This window comes from Dipodomys spectabilis, unplaced genomic scaffold, assembly GCF_019054845.1.
Source record: "Dipodomys spectabilis isolate Male_0828 unplaced genomic scaffold, ASM1905484v1 ptg000262l, whole genome shotgun sequence".
NCBI classification, from domain to species: domain Eukaryota; kingdom Metazoa; phylum Chordata; class Mammalia; order Rodentia; family Heteromyidae; genus Dipodomys; species Dipodomys spectabilis.
In genome coordinates this window covers 693,061-711,108 of record NW_024870939.1, presented here as the reverse complement: position 1 = coordinate 711,108, position 18,048 = coordinate 693,061, and the positions used below count along the sequence as shown (strand labels likewise).

At 36.0% G+C, this 18,048-nt stretch overlaps 1 protein-coding gene and 1 pseudogene across 2 annotated transcripts in view; one reads left to right on the top strand and one right to left on the bottom strand.

Moving 5' to 3' along the window:
• The window catches only part of Znf638 (zinc finger protein 638), a 78,110-nt gene that overhangs the window by 52,628 nt on the left and 7,434 nt on the right, over nt 1–18,048 (bottom strand). For both annotated transcript variants that reach the window (XM_042699800.1, XM_042699801.1), the window contains exons 2-5: nt 13,379–14,894; nt 8,251–8,312; nt 3,538–3,576; nt 2,284–2,582 (exon numbers count right to left, since the gene is read on the bottom strand). In XM_042699800.1, the coding sequence (XP_042555734.1) occupies nt 2,284–2,582; nt 3,538–3,576; nt 8,251–8,312; nt 13,379–14,692 (1,714 nt within the window). In that variant the 5' untranslated portion in view covers nt 14,693–14,894. The remainder of the gene's footprint in view (nt 1–2,283; nt 2,583–3,537; nt 3,577–8,250; nt 8,313–13,378; nt 14,895–18,048) is intronic.
• Nucleotides 78–843, top strand: LOC122125218 (annotated as a pseudogene).

The window sequence follows — 18,048 nt, the reverse complement described above, 5'->3', positions numbered from 1 at the left end:
GCCCACACAAAATTCTTTGTCTTTAACTGTTCAAAAGGCTTTTAAAGCAACCTTGACTACTGACAGTTTGGCCCGCCATGTTCTTTTCCATGGCATTCCAGGACAGAGCAGCCAGCCTCACTGCCCAGTGGCTCTTCAATTCAAGGGAAGACAAATAAGGAATTCGCATAAGTCATCTGTGCAAAATGGCGCTGGAGGAGTCTTATTTGTGCACAGAGATATGCCTGAGAATAACCCAGATATCCCATTTGATTTCACACCAGAAAACTATAAGAGAATAGAAGCAACTGTGAAAAACTATCCAGAAGGACACAAAGCAGCAGCTGTGCTTCCAGTCCTGGATTTAGCCCAAAGCAGAATGAGTGGTTGACCATCTCTGCTATGAACAAGGTTGCAGAAGTTTTACAAGTACCTCCAATGAGACTATATGAAGTTACAACGTTTATACAATGTATAATCAAAAGCCAATTGGAAAGTACCACATTCAGGTCTGCACTACCACACCTTGCATACTTCATAACTCTGACAGCCAGAATACCGGATGCCATTCAGAAAAAGCTTGGACTGAAGGTTGGGGAGACAACACCTGACAAACTTTTCACTCTTACACAGGTGGAATGTTTAGAGGCTTGTGTATATGCACCAACGGTTCGAATAAATGACAACTATTATGAGGATCTGACACTTAAAGATATTGAGTACATTATAGATGACCTCAAAGCTGGCCAACTTCCAAAACCTGGGCCAAGGAGTAGAAGTTTCTGTTGTGAGCCAGCTAGAGGTCTTACCTCTTTGACTGAACCACCTAAAGATCCTGGATTTGGTTTTCAAGCAGGCCTCTAATTTATGTTAAACTATAAATATGTCACTGGAGAAAAAAGCTCCTACACTTCATATATTGTTTGTTTATTCCAGTGTGTACATCTCGCTGATAATCTAGGAAATTGCAGCTTTAAATTTTATGTCAAAATGACAGAACAATTTTACAATTAAACTGAAAATTTTAATACATAAAAAAAGGTTTTAACATCAAGTTTCTTTACTGAATGAGCTTCCTTTATATCAGTAATTCTAAATTCCTTAGTATTAGAATCCTTTTACACTGAGGAGACTAAAAAATTTTTTTATACTTACTACAGAAAAAGTTAAAATGGAATTTAAAATAAATTTGCTTAATAATGCACTAAGATTTTTATTAAAAAATAATTCCTAATACCAAACAATAACAACAAAAATTAGTGAGATAAGCATCACCACTTAGCATTTTTCCAAACACAGTACAGAGAAAAGCTATTTACAGTACGCTAAAAAGTTCTGGAGGCAAGGCACTGGTGGCTCATGCCTGTAATCCTAACTATTGAGGAGACTAAGAGGAGAGGATCCCAGTTCAAAATCAGCCCAGGCAGGAAAGCTCGTGAAACTCTTATCTCAAAAAACTAACTACTCAGAAAAAAGCTGGAAGTGGCTCAAAGTAGAGCCAAAGAAGCTCAGAGATAGCGCCCAAGCTCCAGATCTGACCAAAAAAAAAAAAAAAAAAAAAAAAATATATATATATATATATATGTATATATATATATATAGTAACTACTGATAAGAACTGCTATATTCATTTGTATACATTTGTAACTATTTCTATTTATAATCAATCCTAGCATATATTAAGTACAGCAAAAGACATGTTCAAAGTTCTTTCTAAACAATAACAATGATATCTTTCACTGTAGAGTATATATACCTATCTAAACAGATACCCTACAGGTTGTTGAATAGATATTAAGTATTACTAAGACAGATCTATCCTAAATACGGGTATTTTTTTTCCTTTTTTTTGTCATTCATGCGGCGGCTGAACTCTGGGCCTGGGTGCTGTCCCTGAGCTCTTCAGCTCAAGGCTACCGCCCTACCACTTGAACCACAGTGCCACTTGCAGCTTTTTTCTGCTTTTGTGGTGCTGAGGAGTTGAGCCTAGGGCCTCATGCATGCAAGGCAAGCACTTTACCACTGAGCCAACTTCCCAGCCCAAATATGAGTATTTTTTAAAGTGTATAAAATGAAATCATGCAAATCTATAATCAATAATTAAGGCAAACTACAATGTGCTTACAAACCAACCCTCTTCCACACTTTTCCCAGTTACAAAAATAACAAACTCTGAGATGTCAATCCCATTTCATGCAGCAATTTAAAAAACTTAATAAAATACAAAGTGTCATTTTTAAAATCCAAACAATGAGGAGCTAAAATTTTTAGTTAAAATAAACAATTTCATTGGCATCAAAGTACCTGATGATCTCACTGATCTCCTTGATATCCTTTCAGGACTAACTGATCGATAGCATTTTGGACTACCTCTAAATAGATTTCTAATTCGGCACGGTGAACGTGATCTGGATCTGGATCTGTATCTAGAAATGAAACGATGGCATACTCTTGGACTTCGACTTCTTGGTCTGTATGTGTAACGTATTGGGCTTCGCGATCGACGAAACCTATGACTTGAGCTTGATCTTCTAGAATGCCTAGGACTGGGGGAATGAGAACGTCTTCTTGGAGTTTCATTTTCTTTCCTATTGCCCTCATTTCTACAAAACAGAGGGGAAAAAATCAAACACTCAGTAAATTTAAATTATACTCGATGACAGTAGTACCTTCTTAAAAAGAAACTACTAATAATACCAAACTCTGATATACGTATTTAAGCAAAGCAAAAATACCTGTTTTTTATAATTCAGTCTTATGTGTATGGAACAAATAGATGCTTCAAACCCTTGTTTTTCTACTTTACACAAAGATTCATCATGCATTTCTTAGCCTTTTTTCATGCACTAACTAAAGACCACTCCTAGTGTTCAAGTCATTTGCAATCAAAGATTCCAAAGCATAAAAGGCAGAATAAAATAAAGCAATTCACTGACAGAAAGTATCACATTTAAATATTTAAGCTAGAATATAAAAAATTTGCTGAGGATTACATTTGCCCACTGTTTGAAAAAATTATCCAAATAGGACACGATCTCAAAGAATAATTTTTCAGTACTCTTTTTATTTGTCGGTCGTGGCACCTGAACTCTTGAGCCTGGGCTCTGTCCCTCAGCCCTTCAACTCAAGGCTCTACCACTTGAGCCACAGCGCCACTTCTGGCTTTTTCTGCTTATGTGGTACTGAAGAATAGAACCCAGGGCCTCATGCAAGCAAGGCAAGCACTCTACCACTGAGCCACCTTCCCAGCCTAATTTTTCAGTACTCTTAAAAGGAAATCCAGTTCTGAGTGCCAGTGACTCACACCTGTAATTCTAATTACTTAGGAGGCAGAAATTTGAAGATTATGGTTCAAGGCCAGCCTGGGTAAGAAAGTCTGTAAGACTCTATGCCCAATTAATCACTAAAAAGCTAGAAGTAGAGCTTTTGCTCAAGTGGTAAAACACTAGCCTTAGGCAAAAAACTTCAGGGACAGAACCTATGTTCAGTACCAGGACTGCCACCAAAAAGCAAAAGAAAAACAAAATCCAGTAATAACACTATTTTAAAGTTGTTTACCTTCTTGACGGGAGAATCTCAGGATTCCAATCAGGGTATCTATTTTGAAAATAAACAATATTAATAAAGTTTAAATAGACTATTGGGGCTCAATCTATATCTGCAATAAATATAACAGGACTAGCCTAAACTTACACAAAAATTTAATAGGATATTGAAATATAAAAATTTTATTATAATTTTTTCTAATTAATAATCAAGCTATTATGCTAATATATATATTAGTAAAATTACTCTTCAAAGCCTAAAGATTTAATTAAAAATGAGCAGCACACATAAAAAAGTTAGGAGGCACAGAAATGGTACAATATACAAGCTTAGATACAGAGTTAAAAGAGAACGAAGGTAGTTCGTCTACCTTATAGAACCCCAGCAGACACCATTATTATGGCTTGATATGGCGTCTTACAGAACACATTTGAAGGGTGTTTCTTATTATACATCTAAGAGGAATCAGGACAGAATTGACAGAATGGGGTGCTTTTCAGGTAATACTTAAAAAGACCTATCAACAGGCATGGTACATATTAGATTTCATCTAGTAGAAAATATATAAATGAAAGAAATAGAGGCAAAAACATAGGGTTCTATCCCTAGAACTAGTTCTGTTACAGCATGGGAATGATTTAAAGAAATTATAAGGAAGAAAACTTGGCAAGGATAACATGAATTGAGCCAAATTGTAGAAGACCAGAAAATCAAGCAATGAAGTTGCACACAAATAAAGGATAATAAGGGAACTCATGAATATTTCTAAAGCAAGGACAACAGAATACAGTTTTCACAATTGTGAATGTCTGCAATTGGAAGGATGAGAACTAAGATAATAAGAAATTAGGCATATAGAAGCAATAGCTCTGTAGTCTTAAGAGTAAAAGGGGGACACTGGGGGGAAGCAAAGGAAGGGTGACTTCATTCAAGTACTCATTACCTGACTTACAAAATGACCCCTCTGTACAACACCTTAACAATAACAATAAAATCATAAGGAAAAAGAGTGAGACTAACAAAGGGTAGGCATAGAAACAAGAGGGTTGACAACAGAACTTATGTATACCAACACTTAAGGAGAAAAAGGAATTACAGAAAAAAAAAAGAGAAGACCTCAGAATAATAGAAGCCTCAAAAGACTTTACCCTTAATTTTCCTGCAGAATCTGTCCTCTAGTAGATAAAAGCATAGTGAGTATATTAAATCACTGAAATCACTAATATTCAAGAATATAATTTCAGTACCAAGATGAAAGGTAGAAAAATGGAGGTAGTAAACTCAACGAAGCACATATTGGGAAAATAAAAATAGGTTAAAAACTTTAGAAGTAATAAAACACTCACTATTTGCATCAAATACTGTTAACACGTCAAGCCAGTAATTTTCACTTCTCCTTTTCTTTGTCTACTTCTGATCAAAACCTACTGATTGTTTGCTTTCCCGGCTTGTCTAGGACATAGCCAGTGAAGGGTTCTAACCAATGAGACTTAAGTAAAAGATGATTAATAGGATTCTAAGAAGACTTCTGCTCCCTTCTTCTTGCTTTGGGAGTGGATAATACTGCCAGGACTATCTTCTACTATGAGGTGACAAACTATAAAAACAAAAAAAGTCAACTTTAAAGTATCCATCACCTTGTGTCCACAATTTCCAACACATGGATAATTTTGTTTCATTGACTTCCATATTTTTAAAAATAATTATTGGATAGCTTCCAAGAAGCTACCAAAGCTTCTATTCTTATGACATGTTTAGAAGCAAAGCATTTGCCATCAAACAAAACTAGGTTTGTACATGTTATCATTTAATAGCCATGTACCTTAAAGTTAGCTACTTAAAATGTGCAAGTCTCTCACATTAGAAATATTGTTGGTTATGAACACATATCAGTAAGTTTCTGGAGCTCTCCAGGAAGATCTCACAAGACCTGGAAGACTATATTTAAATGTTGGAAAACAGGGTATGACAGTTCATTCATATAATCCCAACATTCAGAAGGTACAAGCAGAAGGATACCAAACTGAAGGCCAGCCTAGACCACACACAGCAAGACTATCTTAAAAAAATTTCTTTAATGTTGGTTATGTTTTAGATCTGTACCTGGATGCCTACAGAAACAGCCTCATCTCAGTATACCAGAGCTTAACACTACACAATGTATTGCTTAATTAATCAAAAACTTATTTTAGAAGCATGCAGGTAAATAACATAAACGGTTAAGAGAAAAGTAACTGATGTCTGTGTCCCAATGTGATACAATACAATTAGACATCATCTCTGAAGTATCTGTAACAATGAACAAATTTTAGGGCTGGAAGTGTGGCTCAAGTGGTAGACTGCCTACCTGACAAGTACAGGGCCCTGAGTTCAAACTCCACTACAACTGGGGAAAAAAATAAGTGCATAATGGAAGATTTGTTTTAAAACAAATAAATTACATAGAGGAAACAAATAGTCAAGTACAGAATGTAAGACATTCTAGAAGAAAACTTTTCAGAATTTAACAAAAAGCCAATTGCGCTGACTCTGGGATGTTGTGCTATTCAAGGCCTACTCAGGCTGAAGCTAATCTTCTGCATGTCCTGAGTGTCCAACACAGGGATCCAACTATTTTTAAATATTGTTTTCTCATCACTAGTGTTTACTACTTATTACCTGTGGTTTGGGAAGACCATTCCTAATGCTCTATTCTTGGAATGCCACTGCTGTTAACTCTGATTACTGTTAACTTCTGACAAATACCTTTTTACTTAGAGGTTGGTTCCCTGGTTATCTTGATGGATTACTACTCCCTCTATATATGGTCAGCTCCAGTTACTTAATATTGTGAAAATTGAAGTATATCTTTGAGAAAGCAGGAGCTATGTCCAGAAAGCCAAATCTTTAAGTTTGAGATTATTTTGTCAATAGAGAATCTGGAATCCTAGAATCATACTAAGACCTTCCTGAACAATGTAGGTGACCTGAATTCTCAGAACCACTGGAGGCCCTTGAGAAAATTCCAAAACTTGAATAAAAATATTTAAAATGCAATGATAACAAGGTACTCATACCTGTGATCCTAGCTACTCAGAGGCTAAAATATTAGACTGCAGTTTGAAGCCAGCCAGATGACAAAATTAAGAGACTCTCCTTTCCAATTAACCACCAAAATACCAAAGCGGAGGAGTGGCTCAAGTGTAGAGTACTAGTCGAGCAAAAAGACCAGATAAGTGTGAGACTCTGAGTTCAAGCTCCAGTACTGGCAAAAAACAATTAAAACCAATGATGAGTACTTACAGTTGCCTTCATGTTTATTGTAAATCAACTATTTATCCTGAGATAGATAGCAACTATATAGGGAACCAAGACCAATTTCTTTTAGTCTATAGGATCTGTATGACTCAAGTAGAGCTTATTGCACTCAGTATCTAGAGAAGGCATGATACCAACAAAAGTGGTATAGCCTATTCCCATAACCACTATTATAGTGGTTTAGAGCTGAACAATTAAAGTGGACCAAAGAGTAGGATGAAGGACTTCTGCAGATGTTATGAGGAAAGAATTCCTTAAAAAAAAAAAAAAACTCCTGGAAATATTAGCGTTACAGATTAAGTCCACAACTACAGGAAGCTATTTAGAGTTTGTTTTTATGATACTTGTGCTGAATAGAACACACCCCCGCAAAAAAAATCAAGTATTCCTGATATAAAATTCTGAGAATCAAATTTAGCTGTTCTTGAAACTAGACCCAGCCTTCTGGATCTATTAGCTAAATAAGCTAATAAACTGCTTTATTTTAAAATTATACCGAAGTCAGGTGCTGGTGGCTCATACAATCTTAGCAACTCAGGAGGCAGAGATGTGAGGATTGTGGTTTCAAAGCTAGCCAGGGCAGAAAAGTCTATGAGATGCCTATCTTCAATTAAAGCTCAAAAAGCTAGAAATGAAGTTGTGGCTCAAGTGGTAGAGCTCTAGCCTTAAGCAATAAAACCTCAGGGATAGTGTCCAGGCCCTAAGTCCAAGCCCCAGGACCAGCAAATTAAACTAAAGAATAAAGAAACAGGGGCTAGGAAGGTGGCTCAGTGGTAGAGTACTTGCTTTGCATGCCTGAGGCCCTGGGTTTGATTCCTCAGCACCACATAAGCAAAAAGAAAAAAGCCGGAAATGGTGCTTTGGCTCAAGTGGTAGAGCGCTAGCCTTGAGCTGAAGAACTAAGAGACAGCACCCAAGCCCAGAGTTCAGGCCCCACGACCAGACCTCCCCCCCCCCCCCAAAAAAAAGAAACAATGTTCATCCTTATTCAAAATATATTACAACAGGCCCTGAATCAGAGAACAGTTTTACATTAGAAATTAAATATCAACCTATGGTTTGAGTTGGGTTTTATTCAACCTTTGAGAAACAGATAATAGAAGGAAATGATGCTATATACCTTGACGTCTGAAATACATAAATGATTCTGGAAAAGGCAATCCAATCAAGAATAAACCAGTGATATTAAAACAAAAACCAAAAAAAAAATCTACCAACTAAGAAGCGAGTTAGGATGGAGTCAGGAAAGGGTCATACTGAATTCTTTCCTTTTGGAAAAGTATTCAATATGCTTCTACAAAGTTAGTATTTTTAATGGGTCAAAGCTTTAAAATATTTTTACAAAGTATCACAATAAATCATCTTAATAGCTATGTATGAACTTATCTACTTTGTAAATACATCATTTATTAAAAAAAATGTTCTTACTGTTGACGTAACTGTCGACAGCTCTCAATATGGGTAGATGTATTTTGATGCTGAATCCAATCCTATTGTAAAAGGAGAAAAGTGTTGAAATTAAAATATTTTTCATGCTGACTAATGAATTAGGATTTGTCCAATGATAGAAAAATTTTTTAATTTAGAACACCTAACTATAAACAGCATTTGATTACTCAATAAAAAGTATACAACAAAAATTAAAGGCCTCTGAAGAAATGCATATGAAAACATACCCCAATGATCCCTTTTAAAATATTTTAGTATAAAAATATGCTTTAAAAATCATATCCCATGGACACTTATTTCAAAATAATATAAATTTAACTTTGGAGAAAATAAAAACATTAGAAAACAACTTACCTCAAGTATAAAAACATTCCAGAGAACATCAAAAATTCTATAAAGTGGTATCTATGGCACAGTACCTTCAAAATATAGCATCTTAATGTGTTATGCCTCTAAAATGTAAACTAGCAATATCAATAACAAAAAAAAAACCCACATCACAAGCCAACGGAATTCCAAATTGCTATATTGGGAAATAAATATTTTTTAAAATATGAAAAAATTGCTACTGATCAAAACTAACTTATTTTAAGATTCAAAGGAAAGCAACATGACTTCAAAGACATAATGCCCCTTATAGATGGAGGTCTACAATTAATGAAATGCTTTCTTATACATTGCTTCACTTACAAATAAATCTGCCCCTAACATTACAATGTATAATCATAAATAATTCCTAGAAGGGAGAAATATTTAGTTAAGAGGAGAAAAAGCCCATACAGTGTTGAAAGATACATCCTCCAAAGTGAAACAGTTAATTAAGAACAACATGTTAACCACTTAATGTTTTATTGTTCTTCTAGCATTTGGAAAGGTAAAATATTTATTAAACAGCTCTGTATTTTAAAAACTTCCCTCAAGTTTAGATCATTGCTAAAGACAAACTAAGTTTCCCCAGTTAAACTACAGTTGACACTAACTTTGGATTCTGCCATGGTAAGAACTGTTTGAAAAGCATGATTGCAACACATAGCAACAAGTTAGAACAAACTCTGAACCACTACGTCTAATGGATTAATTGTGAGTAAGCTACATAAATGTTTGCTTATCATCCTCAGTGATACAAATAAAAAGCTAAAAGAGATTAACAGTTTCCAAAGGTACTACTAAACCCATGTCTTTCATATAAATTGGATATTGTTTATATCAAACAGACACACTATCAGGCAGGGAATTGGGCATGATTTATTTGGGCTGTAAAATGTTTTATTTGAAAAAGTTGCCAACATTGAGAACTCCAGAGATTTTTACCCTCATACCCAATTTTTCAATTTTTCTTAAAAAGTATGAAGATATAATATTGTATATGCATTTTTTAGCAACTATCAGCTGAAGGTGAGTGACAGCTTCCTATTTAAGACATACACTTCAATTCAACACATACACACACACAATACTCTTTTAACAGGCTTATTTTACTAATACTACTCACTTGCTTCATATACTCATGCCACCCCAATTTCTAATCTCTCCAGTAACAATAACCAGATTAGTTAACTGTTCAAAAGCAGCACTGCCTCTCCAGGAAAAAGTAATACTAACTTATTAAGCAGAAGATACTGCAAAGAGTGTAGATTTATACAGGCTTAGATTCAAACTGTGAAAATACCTATCATCCAAACTTGTTCTCCTATCTTCATATACCTAAAAAAAAAAAAATCAACCAATACCTTCTCAAACCAAATAAAATATTTTAGAAAAAAAAATAAGAAAAGCTCCTCTAAAACTTGAACCCCAATTCAGAAAGGAAATTCATTTTGCATTTGATTTTATACTCCTACACATTTTCAAACTCTATTTTAAGGATATAACTGAAAGACTAAAAGATAGAAAGCAAAGACATTGTCAGATATACTTGGTAGGAAAAAAACTTACACGTGGTAATTCACATTTACTGGCTACATATTTAAATAATACACTCACTCACACACTCACACACACACACACACACACACACACACTTATGAGGCAGCAAAATAAAACACAGAAACAAAAGAGGTAGTTTGTACCAATTAAATCCATGTTCACCCACTAATGTTTAGCCATTCAAGTAGTGAAGAATTCATTACTTAATAAGTCCCTATCTGTTGTAGCATTAAAAGGTATGTGTTTTTAATGACAAATATTTATATAAGGTCTAATGATCACTACGTGGTTTTTCTTCCCTCTCAAATGTTTATCTTATTAACGCAGGCTTTTACTGTCTAACAGTTGAATATCTATTAAAGAAGTGCCCGACCAGATGCCTTATCTCATCTGTTTTATTTCTATTCATTTGCACACTTAGGCTTTCCTTAAAACATTTCCAATATATCACTTGACATATCAAGAAACTTAGTTTCTTAGTATGTCCTCTCACCTCAAATCTAAACCCCTTAGGCTAGCCTTCCAAGGCCCTTCAAAGTCATTTTTACTATGTTCATCACTGTAGACTATCACAATATAGCCTCCTCTCAAGACCTTTGCTTCCATCTGAAGGTTTCCCCCTCCCCTCAGATAGGTATATCTAAAGCCTACTCATTATTTCAAGATCCTTCATCAAACTATTCCATGAACTCCTCTCCTAATTCAAACAGACTTAGAGCATTTAATAATGGTCACTCCATTATTCTTATCTAACTAGAGTTAAGTTAGATAATGCAGGAAGTGTATTTATATACTGCTATGGTGGAGTTAGGATTCCTGGGGTTTACACTCAAGTACTATTTGAGCCATGCCCTCATCCTTTTTTGCTCAAGGCTATCACCTGAGCGATAGCTCCACTTCTGGCTTTTTCTATGATTAACTAGAGATAAGAGTCTCAGGGACTTTCCTGCTTGGGCTGGCTTTGAACCTTTATCCTCAAGTCTCAACCTCCTGAGTAGCTAGGATTACAGCACAGGTGTGAGCTATTGGCACCTGGCTTGGTTTGCACATCTTTCAGATAGGGTCTGGAGACAGAGCAAGCCTCAAATCACCATCTTTCTACATCTTCCTCATGATTCTGAATGGCTTGGATTACAAGCTTTTATCTTCTAAATCACATACTGTTAGATATACCGTGTGTGTGTGTGTGTGTGTGTGTGTGTGTGTGTGTGTGTGTGTGTGTGTGTGTGTGTGTGTGTGTGTGTGTGTGTGTGTGTGTGTGTGTGTGTGTGTGTGTGTGTGTGTGTGTGTGTGTGTGTACTGATGATGCCAGTTTGATGAGTCTGAAATACAGAAAACACTAAATCTTTCCTCTATAGCATATCCAAACAAGTTTTAAAAAATTACTAAGCCATTTGTTTCTAATTTTTAAAAAATGCCTTGAGTGAATGAAGACTGTATAAGACTTCTTAGAAACATCTAAATTGTATATAGCTCCTTACTTCTGTCCTAGCCCTCAATACAGAATCCAGATCCAAAACTGGTATCAATATACAGAGAAAATATATCCTTTTCTATGCTACAAAACAAAACTTCAAGTTTTTAAAGATATATTTTTAAAGATATATTTTCTTCAGTACAACTAAATTCAAAATAAGTGGAAATATTGTAGTATGCCCAGTCACAGTATGACAGTCAATTCAATAGTTAGGCCAGAGCTAATTATATGTTTTTCAAGGTATACTTTATTTCTTTTGGTGGGATAAGGCAACTATTATTTTACTAGATTTTAACCAATTTCTTAAAATGAATAGAATGTTTGCTTCTCTGTAACTGGGATTGAACCTGGGGCCTGACATGGTCTAAGCATATGCACTCTCTCACTGAGCTATACTCCCTGTCCAGAATGTTGTGTTCTTATGTTGGTGTTAACTTTAATGCAAGAGTCACAAATTTAGGTATCAGATTCTTGTTGACTCAAACCTGATGAGCAGATAAAAGGGAATAAATGGGCAGCATTAGGAGGAGGAAAAAGTAACAAGACAGTAAATGCCTACAGATTTATTTACTTATTTATGCTGGTCCTGGGGCTTGAGCTCTGGGCCTGGGTGCTATCTGAGCCACTTTATGCTCAAGGCTAGTGCTCTACTACTTGAGCAACACCAACACTTCCAGCTTTTTCTGAGTAACTTATTCGAGATAAGTCTCATAGACTTTTCTGCTGCAGCTGGCTTCAAACTGTGATCCATAGATCTCAGCCTCCTTAGTAGTTAGGATTACAGGCATGAACCACCTGAGCCAGCTGCCCACAGATTTGTTAAACCTCTTTGAAGTACACAATTCAAGGATATGGCCTTGAATCAAAGCTTTTACATTCCTTCCTCACCATTTACCACCTAAATCTACAAATTACAAACAGAAGAACCATTAGTTCTCAAACATATAAAGTTTACTTGAGAATACCTGCTCATATCTATCAATGATTACTGTCAAAGAAGATATATATTCTGCATTACACCTACTTTTCAGCAGCTCTGCAAAATATTTCCTTGTAACTATACTAACCAAAAAAGTACTATTTATAACTTATTTTTTAATTTTCTTCTCCATGTTTCATTTTATCTTATTTTCTGAGCTCACAACTAATTCATATAATTAGTGCATCATGATTCATTTTTTGCTATGAAATTATTTTATGAAGCTTTTCCATGACAAACACCACAAAATAAAAATCACTGGCCCATACAAAATCAGAAAACAGTTAAAACATTAAATATCTTTAGCTCCAAAAAGGTATATGCAAGGCTGTAAGACATTGTCTCTTAAAATATGCACTACAAATGGATTATACCAAGTCTTCATATTTGCATGCAAACAGATCTTAAACATTTCTTAGGTAGTATTGTGTTATGAGTACAAAGTTTATGTTAGATAAATTTCATGTTGCGTAAGTAGGATAATTCAAAGTTCAAAATAATGGACAAATTGTGTGATATGCCTAATAACACAAGTAAAAAAATCTAACACTCAATTTGGTAATAAGGTCATAGCTTCTTAAGATTTCAATTAAACATGAAGATTTGCAATGAAAACACTTAATTTCTGTCATTTCCTTAATGTCTCTTTAACACCAGCATACATTTCAGAATTTAGAGAAAACGTGGGCGCTGAGCAGCATACAGTGATCTTTAAAAACACTCACCTTTAAATGACTACATTCTACGTTACACAGAGAACACAAATGTGGAAATATTCTTGGAGATGCTGCATAGTAATCATTCATCATTGAAGGGGTTGGAAGTCTCTTCATCTTCTGAGCATCAGCATGTGAAAACTTTGGTAGCCATGATGCTTTAACAATCCCAAAGGGAGACCGAATGGGAATGTCAGTCTCAGACTGGTAATTCTTTTTACTTCCTCTTGATCCAACATGTACAGTAGCTGAATTAATCACAGGTTTATGTGTGATCCGTTCTTGCTGGTTTACAGCTGAAATTATTTCAGATGAAAAAGGTTGCTGATTCATAGATGGAGGAATCAGAGACTGACTCATTGTCTGACTACCTGTTTGGCTAATGGGTTGGCTGATGGATTTTACAGGTTCAAGGACTGACTGTCCTGAAATATGTAAGCCTGACATCTTGGTTCCACTCTCAACTGGGAAAAATGATTGATTATTGGAGGACTCACTGGGGAAGTCCATCTGGCGAAATACATCTTCAACAGGAAACATAGAATTACATATAACATTTGGAGTAGGAACAGATGAAGAAATGTTCTGCTGTGACCGAAATTCATTCTTGACCTCATCAGTTGGAATTTCAGGATCATAAATACGTACTTCAAGTGGATCTTCTGTGTAGCCATATTTGCTTGCGTGCCCATAATCAATCACATTACTTGAAACTGTTTCACTACCGAGCATTTCTTTATTCCTGCTGTGAGAGGGTAAATTAGGTAATCGGCGCCCCATTTTTCGCATTCTTATATCCCTTAAAATTAATGGCATATTTTCAGGAGTTAGCTGTTCATCAGGATAGCGACTAAGTTCTTCTAGATCTTCATTAGATAATCCAAAACTTGCTAAGATACTTGAGGCACTCTCTTTTGTATAACGGCTCTGTACTTTGGGACTCTGCTCTGTAACCTGTGTTATAGAACTCTGTTTCACTCCCACTGAAGGCGATATGTGAGACTCATCATCCCACCGGCTACCATGAGGCTTTCCCTTCTTTTGTTGTGCTTCATGAAAATCCAATTTTTCTTTGGTCAATCTTGGATCAGTTCGGTGTTGAGTTACCTGAACATTCATTCTCTGTGGTCCCATGTTCTGGTAAGATTCATGGCCAGCAAATCTGTGTGGAATTCCACGGGCTCTCCCTGGTGGGTAAAATCTTGGTAGACCCATAGATCCAGGTCTCATAAATGGTCCTGGAGGCCTCATCCCAGAAGGGTTAGGTGCTCGTGGCCTTTGAAGTGGAAAGTTTCCTCGAGGATTAAACCTGGGTCTGGACATGGCTACTTTCAAGAATGCCTGATTTAATAAAGTATAAGGTGGTGTTGAACCATGTGAGGCAACGGCATTCAGCTGCTGAAGCGCCAACTGAGTCTTAATCTGAGCAAAGTGCAAAGGAGATGGGCCCAACAGAAGTGGGTTTGCAATGCCCAGGTTCAAGGAATTCACAAGTGGTGCGAAATTTTCCAAGAATAACACAAAGCTGAAAGTTAAAACACAAATATTAGATCATTTTAATTCAAACTACTTCATGATGTGGGTTCTACAGCCAGTGTAAAACATTTTGAAATCAAGCCATGAAACCATTCTGTATTTCATACACTTTTAGAGTAAGGGCTTATAAGGATTTTAAATTTTCCCTAAAACTTTCTCTTCTTTTAACTCCCAAATTCATAACACAAACCCCCAAACCTCAAGCCAGAGTTCATGTATATTGTGTTGCACTGGGTGCTGTCCTAGGTGCTGAGTTGTGATTACAAGTCCTTTTAAATAATCTTGAAACACTGAGGATTTATTTCATGCTTTAATACTGAAAAAAAAAGATGAAGGTATTAAAATATTTTAGATATGCACACACAACTGATTTGTATATAATCAGACAAACAAGTGAAAGAAAGAAATGTAACTTCAAAGTTTTATAAGATTCATTTGCAGCCAGGTACCGGTGACTCATGTATGTAATCCTAGCTATATGGAAGCTAAGATCTGAGGATCACAGTTCAAAGCCAGCCTGGGCAGGAAAGTCCTGAGACTCTTATCTCCAATTAACCACCAGAAAACTGGACGTAGCGCAGTGGCTCAAGTGGTAGAGCACCTGCCCTAAGCAGAAGAGCTGAGGGACAGCGCCCAGGCCCAGAGTTCAAGCCCCAGGACCGACAAAAAGAAAAAGAAAAGAAAAAAGATTCATTTGGTAAGATAGTTTCTTCCTGTGAATCAGCCTTCGTTTTTATATAATACTATATGGCAATTAAAACATACTTACATTACTATTAGACAATTGTTTCTTGCAAGATAAAATTTGTTGCCAGTAACTTTACTAGAGTCTAACAAATCAAATACAACAGCACGGAAGTGGTTGTAATAGACAACAATATATGTAACAGAACCAATTTCCCTTCTTAGCTAACAGATGTTAGCAAGAGTGTGTTAGTTTCTAGACACTGTTAGCACTTTGCAGACCATTCTGCAAAGTGCTGCACAAATCCAATCCAAGCAACTTCTTTTTATTTTTGGTCGGTCATGGCCTGAACTCTGGGCCTGGGCGCTGTCCCTTGGCTCTTCAGCTCAAGGCTAGCACTCTACCACTTGAGCCTCAAGGCCACTTCCAGTTTTTTTTCTGTTATGTGGTGCTGAAGAATTGAACCCAGGGCCTCATGCATGCAAGGCAAGCACTCTACCACTGAGCCACCTTCCCAGCCCTATCCAAGCAACTTCTACAAGTAGTACTTTAACTACCATTCAGGACCAAGGTCAGCAACCACAGACCCACCTTCCTTTTTTATTTTTTTATTTTTTTTTTTAGAAAAGCACGTATTATACATATGGACCCCGTGCATTATGCCTTTTGATCAAGTCATTATTTTATGCCTAACAGCAATAGGAGGTCTTAAGACACTGTGTCTCCTAACAGAAATACTGTGGATCTTATCTGCTGATTACCTCTCTCTCACTAGTTCAAGCAACAATTTTGTGTGTATATGTGTGTGTGTGTGTGTGCACATATGCTTTCTTTATTCATACTAGTGAAATGTTATTTAGTTAGGAAATAAGCATCATCGGATTAACATTCCCCCTTCCAACCTTTTTTCGTGTTGCCAACATAATTTTTGTAAAAGAACATTTTTCTCACAACACTCTTGTTCAAAGACAAGAGTATCTCATTCCCTTTATTTCTTAATCAAGCACCGGAGCCAATCTCTATTTTGCTAGTTCTACCAGACACTTACTCCAGCTAGGCTTTTGCCTATATTCTTCCCTTCCTATTCCTTTTTATTTCCCCGTTTAAAAAACAAAAACAAAAACCCTTGAATGCTAATTTTATTCATCTACAAGATCAGTCTCCAGCAAACCTTCCTTGACCACCAAAGCCAAGTGAATTTACTAACATGTTTTTGTGCTCATATAAATGTTCTTTTCAAATACTTTAGTGTGAAAAATGTTAATGTCAAAAATATTAATGTTTAATAAACATGTACTAATATACATATATATCAACATTATAAATGAACGCTTCATTTTGTACAGTCAGTTTGGGTATCATTGTTCAGAATTACCTGAGCACAGGCTCAAAATACTTTGTGTAGACAAAATAGGCCAGCTACTTCAAATATAAATAAACCTATGATCAAGAGTAAAATAATACCATGATATATTGTCTTATTTTGTGCATGTGTGTGTGCATGTGGTTGGAGAGGGTAGGATTTACAAACTTCATTGTATGAAATTACAACTGTCATTTGTGCCTATTTTGGGGGGTTTTGTTTTGGCAATACTGGTGTATGAACTCGGGGCCTCATGCTTACTAGGCATACGACTGAGTGATGTCTCTAGTCCTTTGGAGATGCTAGTCATTTGGAGATGCTTCCTGCTCAGCTTAGACACTTAGACCACAAGCCACCTATTTTATATCTCAGGCTTCCCATTGTAGCTGACTGGTGTTCATCACTATACCTATCTTCTTTCCATTACAATGGAACCTTGCAACTTTTCTGCCCTACCTAGCCTGAAACTGTAATCCTCCCGTTTCCCAAATAGCTAGGATGAGAGGCATACAACCACGATTTCAACCATCAGTTGAAAAACGTGTCATGAACTTTTCTGCAAGGCTGTCCTCAAACTATGGTCCTCCTGATCTCAGCTACTCAAATATCTAGGATTACAGCCATGAGCCACTGGTACCCAGATTTTTCTTTTTAAGGGAAGCCAATAATTAAACAAAGGGCCTCAATTATGCTAGGTAAGAACTGTAGCACTGAACTATATCCCTAGCCCATGTACTATTTTCAACTTACATTTTTCCACATATAATATTTTTCAAAACCAGGACACTTAATGGTCACAAAACATTTGAACTATTTTATTTTGTTAAATAGCAATTTAAAATTCTCTTCAGTGTCCTTTTAAAAACTAAAAAATTCAGTGTGTCAATAATCATTCTTTTAAAAACAAATAGCAGAAAGTACGTTTCTGATGCAAGCAAGAAGGGTTTCCCTGATTAATAAAGTACTTAACAGTTATCTCATTTGAGCTCCCATATCAACCCAAAGAGCAAAAGGAATTCAGTTTACAAAGAAGTAACATCTTATAAAAACATCTAACAGCAAAATCACAACAGAACCTACATCTGCCTTTGTGTT